General features: G+C 36.0%; 1 protein-coding gene across 1 annotated transcript in view; it reads right to left on the bottom strand.

Annotated features, from left to right (window-relative positions):
- LOC110039357 (dynamin-2A-like) overlaps positions 1 to 16,695 on the bottom strand; it is a 48,860-nt gene that overhangs the window by 11,596 nt on the left and 20,569 nt on the right. Inside the window, exons 11-16 of the mRNA XM_020744391.1 lie at positions 13,857 to 13,940; positions 13,638 to 13,765; positions 2,592 to 2,676; positions 2,260 to 2,401; positions 1,294 to 1,370; positions 1,106 to 1,162 (exon numbers count right to left, since the gene is read on the bottom strand). Of these exons, the coding sequence (XP_020600050.1) occupies positions 1,106 to 1,162; positions 1,294 to 1,370; positions 2,260 to 2,401; positions 2,592 to 2,676; positions 13,638 to 13,765; positions 13,857 to 13,940 (573 nt within the window). The remainder of the gene's footprint in view (positions 1 to 1,105; positions 1,163 to 1,293; positions 1,371 to 2,259; positions 2,402 to 2,591; positions 2,677 to 13,637; positions 13,766 to 13,856; positions 13,941 to 16,695) is intronic.

Below are 16,695 nucleotides of genomic sequence, written 5' to 3'. Positions count from 1 at the left end.
TATATATATATATATATATGATAACTTTATAAATACCTATTATATCTTGGAAATAATCTTGAACAATATTAAAATACATTTTAAAAAATTAATAAGATGGCTTGAATATTGTTCACGAGACTCAACTTAGCTTTAGCCGAAATTGAAATCCTTGTTTATGCTGGCCCACTCATACTCAACTTGATATAATTCCTACATGTAATTAAGCATAGAAATATCTTTTTAAGGAAAGCATATAAAGATCTTTACAATAAAGTTGCCAAGTGGCATATTCTTGGTAGAAGTTCATTCATATTAGCTTTAACAAAGGAGAATATATCTATAAGGAACTTAGTGTATTTTATGATTGTTTTCATCAAAATTATAATCACACTCTTAAGGGTCTATTTGAGGCATATTTTACATAGTTTTCTTTCCATAAAGTCACAACAATTTTATTTAGATAAAGCTTTTCCGCTGGTTTTAGCAACTTTTATAATGAGATCAACCTTTCAAAATCAAATTTGCTAGTGTAGTATCTGTGAGAAAACTACTTCCCAACTATTTCATAAAAAAAATAACATCCACAATAATTTTTAAGAAATTGTTTTTTCCCCATAGCAATTCTGTAACTATTTTAACAAATAGATGTAGCTGCCTCAAATGGATCCAATATTTGGAAGAAAATGAACTGTTGGTATAATTTTCATATGATTTGAATAATGTGAATTCATAACTGTAAATTTGTTTAAAATTTAATTATATATCAAATTTAAGAGGTCTATCAATTAGTTTAACTTTATCATGGTTACCTCTTCAACAAACAAAAAAATTTAAACCAAATTTAACAAGAAAATGAATTGCTGCATGCTTGGGCAGAAGCTTGATTGCATGGTTTCCGGGAAAACTATCAATAAATAGGGTATTATTCAGGCAAAATCCATCATTAATAGCTGATAATGATGCTTGACATTTTTTGAAATATAATCATGCTATTATCATTAATTAGACAAAGAAACTGACAACCATTGGATAGCATAGACCTATTTATTTTTTAAAAGCGAGAACAAAAATCACATTGCTCCAATTGAAAGTCAAACATGGCTATCCAAAGCAGGGACCGTACCTCCAAAGTGATGACACCACGAAAACGTTCTTCCTCTTGCTTCTTAGTGTATCCAAGCTAATAAAAAACCAAGAATAACACAAATTATTCTCAGACTAAAACAACAATATTTAGCAAACTATAAAAAAATGGAAGGAAAAAGTATTTATGTAATAAATTTCTCACAGCAAGTGTGCAGAGCAACTAACCTTGCCACTCTTTTCATTTAATACAAACCATCGTTTGCTCCAGCCATCTGTCTTTGCACTTTTTTTCAACAGGAATCCTGGAAGTGAATAAAAGCATGATTGGTCCAAAAGAAACAAAAGCTCTACTGATTGAATAAAAGTACATGACTTTAACTAAACACATGTACTACGCATTCGTTCTGTTGATTGGTCCAAAAGGATAGTGATACAAAGCATTCAGCCAATGCTTCAAGGATGGTTCATAGTTACAGATTTTAATAAATGCATTTTAAATATAGGAGTAGCACATCACTATACCATTTTCAAAATTAAAATGTACTTTCAAGCCTCAGTGGTTCAAAATGCCCCAATCGTTCAATGGAATAGATTAAGTATTCAGGAATATGAAGAGTAATGACATTTATTTAACAAACCACTTGTATTTGAGACATCATCAGTTACATAAGGTTACTAAGATGCAGCATATAATCCAAAAACCTTGCAGGATATTTCAATCATCTCAACATTCCGTGCATGAGGATTTGACTGCATTTGCCACCAAAATGCAGAATAAACATGTCATGGCTGTCAAACAATTGGCCCATTATAGAATCATTAAGCCTGCATATGGTGATGCAAATAGAACAGAAGACATTTGGCGACTGCTTGTTCCATGCCATAACATTTTGTGCATGCATCTCTTAAAGTAGGTACTATTAAATAAATCCACAAAACAAAGACCCGTCTAGAACTTATTTGACAATACTTGCAGAGGTGAGTTTAGTGTAAAGGTATATCCAAAATGGTACATGAACGTGAATATTAAGGATAATTCTAAAGCCATTCTTAAGGATTCATGGTATTACAATAATCAATATGGAGAAAAAATTTTGCACTTGAAGTATATAAAAGAACACTAAAATGCTTGCCATAATACATGCAATCTATTCAACAAAGCCATAGGTTTAAAGTGAGAGATAAGCATGCCTGCTGTTATTTCTCCTTCAGGTCCAACAACTTGCAAACTTGATTTTTCTTTTGCGTCTTTATTTTTGTCAGAACTGGATTTATCTTTCATGGACTTCAAGTTGCCACCGGATTGTTGGGAATCTGGTAGAGGACTTGTAGCCTAGCAAAAGATCAACTTTATAACTAACCACTGAAAACACAGTAAACCAGAATTTATATAACTAATTATTTAGCTGAATAGCAGCTAAGCATTTAATGGCAGACTAAGTGCCTAAAACAATGGATGCTTGTCCAAGGATATGAATGGATAGAAGATAGAAGTGCATGCATCCAAGAGGAGGAATACCCACTCTGCCAAATAAAGCTTGCTCAGCATCCTGAACCTTCTTAGAGGATTTAGTTTTCTGTTCTTCTTCACGCCGTTGCCTATCCATCCTGGTCAAATGATACAAAGATCAAAAGATGATTAATGTTGAGAAATCCTCTCAACTATTTGATTAGCTGGCATGCCGCTTTAAAAAAACATTGAACCATTCTATACCAATGAAACATCTCTAGTATATCCGATGCGGATTCTATATAAGCATATACCAAAAGACTTAAAAGCAGAACATCGGTATAGTTTTTTTCTTTTATTTTTTGCACATGGTATACTAGCTAGTATAGACTCAAATGTGAGGAACAACAGTAAACAAAAGTTCACAATGCCTTGAATTGATATGTCAGATAAGGTTAATTCTACCTATAGCAAACAAGATAAAGAAAAGGACAAGTAAATATCTTTAGCCGATCAAACACATGGATATCTTAAAGCTCACAGTAGGCATGCTCTAAATCTTTAACCAACATAGAATTGATGCAATATGAAGCAGCTTAAGTGGCCGTGAAAGGCCCAAAACTAGTAGTGAATAAGCAAACCTTCCTGACACAAGGCAAGGAAGGGGGTTGCCTGAACCAATCCCTGCCCGGTACAGCCTTGCTGGACTAACCGGCCCCCAGAATGGGCAAGACCTGCTGCCCACATATTCCCCCCTTTCCTTTTCAGTTTCCCTCCTATTACCCTTCCTTTTCCATCACTCTCCTTTTCTATTTCTTGTCTATTCTATGTCCTTCCTTTTCTATTTTCTTTCTTATTCTAATACTTACCTATTCTATTTACTAATCTCTATTATATATAGGTGGTGTTTGCTTAGTTTAGAGGTTGTTGATTTGTTTTCTGAATACAGAGCCCGCTGCCGGCATTTTCCCTTCTGAAGGTTGTATCCGAGGATGAGAAGGGGCTCCAATTGTAACTCATCTGAGGTTATAATTATCTCCACTTTTCCGCCGCTTCCTTGCTACCAACGATCATCTCCAGCACTTCCAGGTTGCCGCTGATTCCATCCATCGCTTCTGGTTGCCGCATATCTCATTCGACCCTTCCAAGTTGCCGCAGATTCCATCCAGCACCTCCATGTTGTCGTCGATCTCCTCCTGCACCGCCAACAGTTCGCTACTTCCTTCTTGCGAATTCCAGATTGTTGTGATAACCGCTTGCACTTCAAGATTTCCTCTGTCACCTTCCAGCACTTCTATCCAGCCACAGGCTTCTGTCTGCACCTCCCGCGGGCCGCAACCTCCATTCCTGCCCTCATAGCTAATTGTGGGCACCTCCCTGCCGCATGTTGACTTCTCCAAGATCTCTCAACGACCCATCCGCCACTTCCAACATCTGCTCCACTGCTGCCCTCTGTCTCCAACGCCTCCCGGTGGACATCGACTCCTCCCGGCACATCCAACGTCCGCCAGCCATCTCCAGGCCTTCTGGGTAGCCAGCCGTACCTGTTGCCTTCTCCGACCTCCTTTATTGCAGTCCACCGACACTTGCAGCTCTACTTCGAGCCTCAAGCAATCACCAACACCTGTTGCCCCGTCGACATCATAGCCCCTGCTGCCCTACGTCTTCAACACCCGCACCCGCTGCTCCCTCCACCTACAGTCATCAACCATTCCCTCTCACAACTGACGTCTACGAATACCCTCCCCAAGTCATAGTAGGATCGTGTTAGTCTTATCTTCATTATCTTGTTTTCTTTATTGTTTCGAGTCATGATTGTATCATCCAATATTTTTCTTAATAATATGTCTTTCGTCACCGTAGTTTGATTTAGCTCCGGTATCACTCCCAAGAACTTGTAGCTCTATGAATATCTATAAATAACTTTTGTAACATATAGGACACCTTTTGCATCCTAAAAACCCCACTTGTAGCTCTATGAATATCTATAAATAACTTTTGAAACAACATATAGGACACCTTTTGCATCCTAAAAACCCTAGTCATCTCCAAACGACAAAAAAGTAAATGAGAAACAACTGACAAGTATTCTAGCTATAATATTACTAAGTGATCAGAAAGAAGAAGACTAAATACCTAAAATAAGAAGGCATTAGTCAATATGGAGTTAGCTAATTGCGATAAGATCCCTTGTAATGTCATATTATTTAATAAAAATAACTTTATTTGAAGTTTGTCAATCATATTTCCTTAAGCATCTTTTATTTAATGTATGAACTAAGTTAAACAACAGACAATATTTTGCGATCATAGCTATAACTAATCCTAAAAATTGGCATTTTTTTGCTTAGTTAAGTCGTGCTTATCTTCCTAGTAATTCTAGGGATAAGGATGATTAGGCATAAGATAGAATCCAAGGTCAAACTGGGACTCAGTACCCTCGAATTACACTTCGGCTAATTATTCCACATTTTGTGTTATATATTCTCAATATAGATGTTCTCAAATAATAACAAATTGAATCTTAGGCATTGTCAGCCATCACTGAATGTGAAACCCCCACTCAAAGAATATATCATATTTTGAAATCCAAAACATCATATAACTAACTTGTTGTTAAGTGATCACACAACCACCTCATTTGTTGAAAAAATTTTCAATGTTAATATTTATAGAATCAATGTATGGCAGGAAGCTACAATGCTATCCTCTCACCTTCTCACGAAAAGATGATTCCCTATCCTTCATCTTTGATTGCTTTTTTTCCAAGCTCACAGCTCTTCTACCATCAGACCTTCCATTTTACCCGTCTATATATTCTTTCTCCATTCTACTTCATAAACATGAGGAAAAGAAAAGATTTGATGGACCCATTGTTGGTGTCACTCAATAATGTTCTAATTCACTTTTTGTTGATGTGGCCCAATCCCTTTAATTGTCTTCATCATTATGTTTGCATTTACATTTTATAACCTGCAAAAATTTTCAGATTCAATGCACCTCTTACTCATCTTTTTTCAACTGAGCTAACTAGAAATGGGTAGGTTTACCAACCAGTTGAATTTTAGTATAACCTTGTGGAAACCTTAATGCACCATTCATCACCTGAAGAAGATGTTCTTCATTATGTATGGGGTTGATTGGGAGATCCCCACCAAGCTAAAGCGTGCTCTTAGATCAATGTCGGTGCAATGTCACCGGGACTCAAGGTGAAAAAGGCTATTAAGGAACTAATACTATCTCTTTGGAGGCTAAAACATTTTTTCCCACCTGATCCGACCCCAGGTTATAAGGTTAATCAATATCAGTGAATTTTTTAGAACATTTTTAAGAATTACAAGGGTAATCCCTCTAATGTTTTGTTTTCTTAAATCCACTTTGGACCTGTTATGTTGTTGGCCCTTGAAGGATGCCCTTGAAACTATGGATGTTCTTAAGAAGAAACCCCTGACAAGCATCAAAAGGCCACCACAGAGGTCTCCCACAGGAGGTCCAGGCAACACCGAGCTAATAAAGTTTCTCTCAACTACAAGGAGATGCAAATCAAACAAATCAAATGGACTTGGCCCTCTTATGTTGTTCATAATGGCCTTAGATTATAGCATGCAAAAGCGTAGGAGCACTAAACTCCAAAGATATTTAGCCGATTATGCATGAGGATGTGGACCTGTTGAATGATAAGGAAAAAGTTTGTGTGCGATAGACGTACACAACGCTGCGTGCGATATTGGGGTATACCGATGGTACAAGGGGGTTACATCCACGGTATAAGCCTTTGTAATCTCCCTATAACCTCCCTGTAACTTACGTGTAACCTCTTAATATATGATAACAAAAGCGCAAAACTTATTTTAGGGTATAAATAGGTTACAGAAAGTTACAGGGAGGTTACAATGGGTTATCCGCGGATGTAACCCCTTTGTACCCTCGGTATAACCCAGTAACCTCGGTATAACCCAAATATCGTAAGCAGCGCTGCGTACGTCTATCGCACGCAAATTTTTTCCCTATGGCAGGCCCGGAGCAACATTTAGTTAGAACATACCAAACAAAAAGGGAAAAAAGCAACTATATTCCACAAACAGTGACCACTTACTTTCCGCATCCTTTACAGCACCCACGAGCAAAACTCCAACAAATCACGTCCTAACAAGCATCCATTAACCTCCCAACAATTGATTAGTGGGCACTCCTTGGAGCTTCTACAACAACTAGCATACAATATACTTCCATCTCTCAACAAACATTGCCAGGTGACTCTCCCTCGTGCCTCTGCAATAATTATTAAGCAAGCATGCTTCCGTCTTTTGCTACTTTCGAAATGATAGAAAAAGCATGTAAACCTCTCTTAATAGCAACCTCCTCATTCCATATAATATCACGCATCTCCAAAAATACCATTTCTAAAAATGCAGTGAGGGATTTAGCCTCTTGAGAACCATAGTTGCATATAAGAGAGTCATCTAAAGAGACGTCTAGGCAGAGCACTGACATAACTGACACCGTTCTAGAGTTAAGGTGAGATAGAACACAAAAATGTTTAAGGAACATCGTAGGATTAATGCCAGGAGTGAGATGATGGATGGCGGCTGATAATTGGTGTGAACGGACATGGTACGGCATCCCAGAAGAGGAAAACAAAGGTTGGTTCCTACTGTAAACAATTGGAGGAAAGCGGAGTCGACAATTGTTCCGCTAAAAACAGCAGATTAATGGTTAATCGGCAAGGTGCGGACGACGTGGGGGATCCACCAACCATTTCTCAGCAAGCTACAGGCACACCACTTGCGCAAGGAACAGGCCGCACACTCCGGAGAGGAAGAAAATAGAGAATAACTCTCAAAATACGTAAGACATGCTAAACCAAATTCAAACCCATAATACAAAACATATAAAGGTCAGCTAAGAGAGAATAACCTAATTAGAAACTATAAATATAGGAAAGGATAAGAAAGGAAATGAGCAAAAGAAGAAACTTGCATAAAAAAGGAAAGGAAATAAAATAAAATAATGAAAGGGTGTTGGTTCGATTGTATGGTTAAGTGGACTCCCATGATCGTGGAAGACGATACCCTGGGATCACATTATCATGGGAAACCGCATCCCGCGTTACTCTAGCAGAGTATGAGGAGTTTCGTCCTCGCCTCCAGAGATATCCAGACCCTCATAATACGGTGATAAGCCAACAATATTTGAAGTAGCTAAAATATTGTAAAATCTCGGTAGATCAATCTTGTACGCATTGTTAGTGTCTACTTAACAATTTTAAATGGACCATCAACCCCAGGTTTGAGCTTTCGAAATGAAGCTACAGGAAATTGTTCCTTCTTTAGCCTAATCCATACCATTTCAGCTTCCTTGAAAACCACAGTCTTGACTTGTTAGCATGTTTATGATACTTAGAGTTTTGCTTAACAATTTCCTTACCAATTTGCTTGTATAGGATCTGAATGTCCTAGACTCGACTCTCAACATCAGTGGTAAGCTCAGTAGTTGATAGTAGAAGGATAACTCCGCCCATATACAATCTCAAAGAAGTTGTTACCTATGGACTAACTAGAAGAACAATTATAGAAAAACTCCACCTAAGGAAGAACTAAATCCCACAATTTGATGTTCTTTCTGACAAAACAACTAAGAAATTTTCCCAAAATATGGTTAACTTTTGTCTGCCCATCTGTCTGGGGGTGAGCTGATGAACTGAACTGAAGCTTTGTACCCAACTTATCCCATAAAATCCTCCAAAGGTGGCTAAGCAATTTCACATTCCTCTGATATAATGATCTGGGGTATACCATGAAGATGAACTCTCTCCTTAAAGTATAAATCGACAATATGTGATGCATCCATCATCTTAAGGCAAGGAACAAAATGTGTCATCCTGGAAAAACAACCTACCACAGTCATGTTTGAATCCTTACCCTGCTATGTCCAAGTTAAGCCTACCACAAAGTCCATGCTCACTTCCAACCAAGGTGCTTCTAGAACAAGGGGAGTGTAAAACCTATGTTCTGCCCCTAAGCCTTAGCCAAGTGGCATACCCTGCATTGTCTGACGTCTCTCAACATTTCATACAAGTCTGTGCCAGTAAAAATTCTTTTTCTTTAAGGAGAGGGTCTTGCCTCTGCCAAAATGTCTCACAATTTCCCCACTGACACTTCTATAAAATACGCTTCCTCAGTGAACTTCAAGGAATGCACAATCTATTTTGTAAGAATAAGTTAACACCAAATCCAGATATTCTAAAAGTCCTCATCAATCGCATACAAATCCTTGAATACCTCAAAATTAACGACCTTATAGTACATCATAGTGAGTATAAGTGGCAACGACTTAGTGCATCAACTACTTTATTCTAACTCCATGCTTTATGTTTGAGTAAAAAATAGAATAAGGAAAAAACTCCATCCATAAGGTATGTCTATCCTTTAACTTATTATGATTATTCAAGAATCTTAGATATAAGTGGCAAAAATTGATCTGACATGCCAATTCGACCCAAAACTTGACTTGAAAAATCAAGATTTGGGTTGACCCGACAAAATTTTGGGTCAAGTTTGGGTTAAAAATCATAACCCGTTTAATTTCTTGGGACTGGTTTAGGTTGACTCACAAAACCGTAAATGATTTGAAATTGACCTGTCAACCCTAAATTGACTTGAAATCAACCCGCCAATCTGAATTGACTCGAGATTGTTTATGACCAGAATAGTTGTTATTCCTTATGTTAAACGGGTTATACGAGATTCAAGTCCACTTCTGGGTTGAACTTTTCGACCCATTTAATCTTTGGGTCAAGGTCGGGTCAAGCTGTTTCGCGTCAAACTCAAACCCGACTCGCAAACTGAATTCGACAGCCCTAATCTCAGCGTTTCATGATCAGTGTAGAGAGTAAATTTATTTGACAACATGTAATGACTCTAGCAACTCGATAATCACACAATAGCATAAAACTTATCATATGTAGAGTACTTTCTCCTTGAATCACTTAAATTTTTAATAAGGAAAGCAATGAAATGACTTTCTTGACTTATCATAGCTCCATTCCCATATTAGAGGCATCACACTCTACCTCGAACACTTGATGGAAATCTGGAATTGCACGAATGGGGGCCCGAATACCAGTCTTTTCAAAGCATAAAAAATAGCTTGAGCATGACTTGACCACGCAAATTTATCTGACTTGAGAATCTCTGTGGAAGGGGTTGCAATCAAGCTAAAATTTCGGATAAACGATTGTAAAAAGAAGAGACCAAGAAACCGACATACTTGAGTAAATAACTAGGGCCTAGGCCATGCTACAATAGCCTCGATTTTAATTGGGCCTATCTCAATTCTAATAGCTGAAAAAATGAATCCTAAAAAGCACATCAGTCGTGTATGAAAATAACACTTCTTTGGATGACCATATAGTTGTTATGTCCGAAGAACCTCAAAAACTTAGCACAAATGCTGTCCGTGCTCCTCTGAACTATTTTACATCAGTATTTCATCAAAGTACACAACCACACATTTTTGAAGGCTTGAATAACTTGGTTTATCAAATGCATGAAAATACTCGGGGCGTTGAATAGCCCAAAGGGCATGAGTTTCCACTCGCACAATCCACCTCGGTTCTTAAACGTTGTTTTCCACTCATCCTCTAGTCTCATTCTAAGCTGGTGCTAGCCAATGCGCAAATCAACCATGGAGAAAACACCATACAATCGATCAATCAAGCTGTCCAATGTAGGAATAAAAAATCTTTACTTGATTGTGGCCTTGTTCACAATTGTTGTTCATGCACATGCGCCGTGATCCATATTTTTTTTTTTGGCAAAATCAAAGCTGACACAACATCTGGATTGGTGCTCTTGATAACAAATCTTCAAGCTATCAAGTCCTCAACCTGCTTCAGTAGCTCCTCATACTATGTTGATCGCATCCGATAGGCCAATCGGTTGGGAAGGACTAATCCTGAGATAAAGTTTATAGCAGGTTGAATGTCCGAAAAGGTGAAAAACCAAGTGACATGTTGTCCATCAAGACATCTTGAAAATCCTCTAGTAATGATTAAATTACTTCAGGTATTGGTTCCTCCACCTCATTGCCTTCTAGCATTACCAAAGCCAATCCTACGGGTGCCTCTCTTATTGCCCATAAAAAGGTAAAACGATAAATGATGGCTCTAATCTCTATCTAAGTGCTCATCACCACTAACTCATTCAATAACAAAAGGAGAATGTGTTGCCCATCCTTATTAAATGTTAGGTATTTTTTTGGCCATCATGAAATGTACATCTATCGTATTATTATGGTCCGCTTGCAGCAATTGAAAAACACAAATCTCGTTTCTCTTCTTCAACCAAATAAAAGAGTATGGTTGTGAATGCTTATATGTAGCAGCTCAATTTATCCATCATCTGTGTAGAAACCACATTTTCACAACTACTTCCATCTATGATAAGGTTGCACATCTTCCCCTTTACAATAGAATGAGTAGGAAAGATGTTATGCCCGAGGCCATTGCTAATCCCTGTTTGGCTTGGTCTGGAGAACCCATCGAAACATAAATTTCACTGTCATCTGTAGGTAGCTGGTACTCCACTCCATTCTCCTCCTCGAGGTCTTCACTCTCCACCACACACTGCCCGGTAAAAGAAATCACCGTCATGTTTGAACAGTTGAATGCAATGTGCTCATATACATGACAATTGAAATATTTTCTAGCTAGAAATATCATGGTCGTGCTGGTCTGGCCAGTCTACTTTTCCTCCTGTGTTGACTTTTCTTCACAAGTAGCAGGTCTAAGTAGTATGGACGGTGTGCATTTCTACTTGATTTGAAAGCTGAGTCCAATTTGTAAGGTGGTGAGGACCTGATATTATGATGTCATCACTCCACCTTCAAGGCTAATATTTGAATATCTGATCAAGTCCAATAGGGCAATAGACTATCTCAACAACCCCTCCCCCCTCCCCCCGATATTGGGCTATGGTGCTCTCCTCGGACTAGACAAGTTCACACTTCAACACAATTTGCTCAAATATAGCAGTGCACTCTTCTACTGAAAGATTTTTCTGCAATAAATGATAAAGCCTCAAAAACAAATCCTGTCTATAATGCATTGGTAGATATGTTGCATCTCCCTATTCACCTTTGATCGGGTAATGATTTTGTTTTTTACCTCACTGGCGTAGGTGTTTTAAGTTTTCCCACCATAAAGACACTTTTCTCAAACTAGATAACGACCAGATTTACCCTTTTATAAGGAGGGACGTCCTTGTATTTGAAGAATCATTCCACTATTTGGAGTCATTCAATAAACTCACTCGGGTTCATGCGGCTATCAAAGTTCGGTAGGTCTACCTTGAGTAAAAAATCACTCTCTCTCTCTTAACCAATATTGAATTGACATGGTATTGGCTCTTCGACATTTGAAACTTAGTGCAAAATGTTTTCTTCATCTCCTTCATCTGGGTGGTCATCGTTGTTGCTATGGGTGACTTCCTCATGATGCCTTCTTTCAAAATCAGTAAGTCTCTGTTGTAATTGAATGAAGTAAGTCTCTGTTGTAATTGAATGATTTCCCGCTATATGCCCTCTGGTAATTTCTTGAGCACCCCATTGAGGGTTTCTCCTTGACGGAATAGCGTCTCATTGTTCCAACCGAGAATTTGGATAGTTCTAATACCAAATCACACCACTCTAGAGTTCCTAAATGAGATAGATAAAAATGCTTTAGGAACGTCGTAGGACTGATACCGACAATGGGATGATGGATGATAGCTAATAATTGGCACGAATAGTGATGATACAACATCCATGGAGAGGAAAAAAGGATTGTTCCTAATGTAAACAGTCGAAGCGAAGTAGCGTTGACAGTTATTTAGTCGAAAATAGCAGACAAACAATAAATTAAAGACGTTCAGATCCATAATACAACATACATAAAGGTTCTGTAAGTGAGAATAACCTAATTATAAACTAGAAAAATAGGAATGGATAAAAAAGAAATGAGCAAATGAAGAAACTTGCTGAAAATAAAGGAAACGAACTAAAATACAATAACAAAAAGTGTGTTGGTTTGGTCGTTCGGTCCACAGAACTCCCGCAATCATGAGAGCCGATAATGTGGGATCGCAGTATCGTGGAAAACCACGCCCTGCATCAGTAACTCTTTTTGTTTACTGAATAGAAAAAAGAATACAAGTCTACTCTCTAAGAAAACATTTTAATTGATTCAACCATCTTCCCCTACTCCCTCTCTTGTTTCCTCCCTCTTCATATCCATCCCTACCTTCTAAATAAAGGTGAGCATTTAGCCAGTTTGGATTGTTCGGTTTTCAAATTGCATAAACCGACTTCAACTGAAATTCAAAATCCAAAGTACTGAACCAAGTAAAATTTTGATAAAACTGAACCATCAAACCACAGTTTAATTCGGTTTAAATGGTTCGGTTTAACCTAAACCGAAATATAGTTTTAAGGTAAAAAAATATGATGATAACGAGAGAAAATGAAGATTATTACGCAAGGATTATGTAATGTTGATCACTAGAAAGATTACTTCTGAACATTTCAAGGAAGATTTAGCTAGAAAAGTTGATTTTTTGTTCATCGGTTCAATAAAAACTAAATTTGAAGTGTAAACCAAAAATCAAACTTCAATATTTTTAAAACAATAATCATTCTTTTTTTAAAACCAAACCAAATCAACCAAATTGACTGTGTTGGTTCGGTTATTCGGTTTAAACTAAATAATGCACACCCCTCCAGACAAAAATTGTTCGGGGAACTTTTATAAGCCTTCAAAACATATACATATAGGACTAATCATGTAAATGATAGATGCATGTAAAAGGAGGGCTCCATAACATGAAAAAAAAACCACTAATCCTCTTCTAACTAGTAATTTGAGTCATTTCTTTGGAGTGTGATAGTCAAATTCTGACTTCTCACAGCAAACCTTTTTGCACCTAGAGCACTATGAATAACCAAACAGTATCTAGTGGAAAAAAAATCTTTATCTTTTAATAAAATAATTAAAGCTATCAAAAGAATAAAATAACCAAAAAGGTGACAGCGTAAAAAATGTGCACTCCTGAGAGCAAAAATAATAATAAGCATATAAGCAAACCTTCTTTGCACTAAGCGGATAAAGTGCTGGGGAGGAACAAAAGCACGCTCCATGTCAATTAGCGCAACAACCATCTTTTTTGCCTCACTTCTAAAATTTTCTAAAGCATTTGAAGCAATTGCAATAACCTTGAAAAAGAATAATATATATTAGACAATCAGGACATAAAAGCATTGTTTGCAACAAAATTGAAAGAGTTGATGATGACACTATAACAACCTCACGCTTAAATGGAGCATATAGTCCAAGTCCCGGAGTAGAATTTGCAGCTGCAGAAACTATATCTATCAAAACACGATGCACCTGACCAAAGTGATAACCATGCAATGAATAGTTTAATAAAAATAAGAAAATTACAGCAGGTAAGAAGCCAGAAGAGACTGTTGTATAAAGAGAACTCACAGATTTCAAATAAAATTTCAAAAATATAACAATATCACATCACTTGAAAAAATTTTTAATTGTAAAATGCACTTGCATCCTATATTTAGGCTTTGAACCACACAATAACACTAAATACCGTACATGACAAAACTATATGTCAGGTCTACCAAAAAAAACCTATATCAATTGAGAAGGATATTAAATACGTTGTTGATGATAAAACCCCCATTAAACTCTCAAACTATATTCAGGCAAACTAGCACATATGCTCAAACCTGACCGTCCTCAAATTATCCAATTTGGAATAAGCATTTTAATAAAAATATTAAATGAGGTAATTTCCACCAAAACAAAACCTTTTGTATGCATGGCATAAGAGCAACATAAGAAAATAAATAAATAAAAAATATCATTGTTTAGTGTGGGCTCTGAAAATTTGCGCCTGGAACTCTCATTGAGAGTTTTGTGTTTATTATTCAAGGTTAAATTTTCAAAGGGCAGATGAAACAATGGATAAGACATAACCCAAAAGTTTGCTCTTATTTTGCGAGGACTTTAAGATCTGAGGTTCGAGGTTTTCCAATAAGCACAAGCCTTTATGGTCAATTATCACTCTCAATAATAGAAGAGAACTTTTGATTAAGGCAAATCATTAAGCATTGAATATTCAATATATAGTAGCAGCAAACTTAGATTTTAGGTTATAAGATTTTGTCACTGTGAGATTAAAGCGATGGTGGTAAAATGAAGACAAACTCGATCAAGAGTCTATAGTTTCATCGTCTCGAGCCGTATGGTACCTGATCTACTTAATCAGACGAGGTAATAAAATATCTATTCTGACCAAAAAATCTTTGTCAGCAATCATGAGTTTCATGGTCAAAATAGATGTCATAAATATGGGGTGAATATTTGTCTAAAAAGAAAAATCTAAGTAGACTTTAAGTGACAAATGGTTTTGTATCTATCAACATATCATTATGCTACACAGCTCATAGGATAGAAAGTCAATGGAAAAAATACAAATTATAGTCGTAATTGTGCTTTGATGGTATCATTTGGATAGAAAGTCAGAGGGCTATAGTCGTAATCACTATATTTTATGAAGTCTCTACGACAAACCAACATATAGAGAACCCGAGCCACGTACTTACTAGTGTAGATATGTTTTAAGTGTGAACATCAAAATATATTTAATTTTAAATTTTTCTTTACAAAATGAGATTAATAAAAAAATTCATTATCAAAAACTTTTGCAAAAGGTGAACAAATTTTACTTGACTATTTTGGTTTGTTAGTTTAAAAACTTTGATTTCAAAATTTGATACATTATCCCTCCCAACACAGCCCTATCATCGAAGTTTAGCATTTGATATATTAAAAATTTTGACTACTTATTTTGGTTTGTTATTTTATGCCTCGAGATTTATACTTGTTATTTGGATATTATTAACAACACCAGAATCATCGATTTACGTCCACGTGAGGAAGACGGTCAGACTAATTAATTTTTGAATTGTGATTCTATTATATAGATAAAGTAATCCCTCTAAAATAATCCTAAATTAAATTATATTTAGTTTCACTTTAAACTATAAGGGTTTGTAATTTTTAAAATAATCGTAATCTATTCAAGAATAAGATTTGAATGCACATCTCAAAGCAAGAACAATTCAAGTGAAAGCTTAATTTTCATCTGCATAGCTTTCTCATGCAGTACACTTAAAATGTTTGGTGTGTTTGGTTGGAACACAGGTTGTTTAATAATTCTAAAAGATTGTCACATATTTCAACGTACTCATACTATACATTTTTACATGAAACTTGGCACAGTTATATGATGCAATTACATAATATGTTATGCTTTTCGAAATATAAAATGATGCTTGATGCATTCATAAGATGCATTGCATATGTTTAAAAATACGTGCTTACATTTTAAGGCAATAAATAGAAGAAAAAGAATAAAAAAACTTCAAATACAAAAGCAAGCCTTGAAATCATTGAAATTTATTGGTTCCATTTATTTTTTGTTAAAATGCATGTGCATAAGTTAAAGTACTTGCACTACTACTTGAACGAATCTTGTCGCGCTTGTACAAATCTTATAGTGTTGAATCAAATTTAAACACTACCTTAAAACTTATAAGTCATGAAATCATTTATAATTTTAGAGTGTGAATATTTTAACTTTAAGACATGCGCAAAAAAAAATAAAAAATAAAAATAAAAATAAAAACTCATTTTGTATTTTTTTTTTAAAGATTACCTTTAGCCTGCTCATATTCTTATTGTAGATTCGGTAGGGATTAAAGCGTCTTAAAATTTAAGAAATTAAATTATATTATTTGCATCTAATTAGTTATTCACTGAATTTCTATATGTTCTATAAAATATTTCTTATATTTGTCAATGGGCTTCCTAGTTCATGATAAACTCTTCATAAATATTTTTTTGAATTTCACTCTTGTTTGTTGGTGAATTATTGAATCCAATATGTATAAATCTTCATATATATATTTAAATTTACATTATTTAACGCAAAGAAATTATTGTATTCGAATTATTGATCTTGTCTTGTTTTCTTTATTTTATAGCCCTTTTTATCTCATGTTTTTCATAGCACAAATAATTATTCTAAAATTAGTTCTTTGCAAGTCTAAATTACCCCCCC

Source organism: Phalaenopsis equestris, unplaced genomic scaffold, assembly GCF_001263595.1.
Source record: "Phalaenopsis equestris unplaced genomic scaffold, ASM126359v1 Scaffold000002, whole genome shotgun sequence".
Lineage (NCBI taxonomy): Eukaryota > Viridiplantae > Streptophyta > Magnoliopsida > Asparagales > Orchidaceae > Phalaenopsis > Phalaenopsis equestris.
This window is presented reverse-complemented; position numbering and strand designations above follow the sequence as displayed.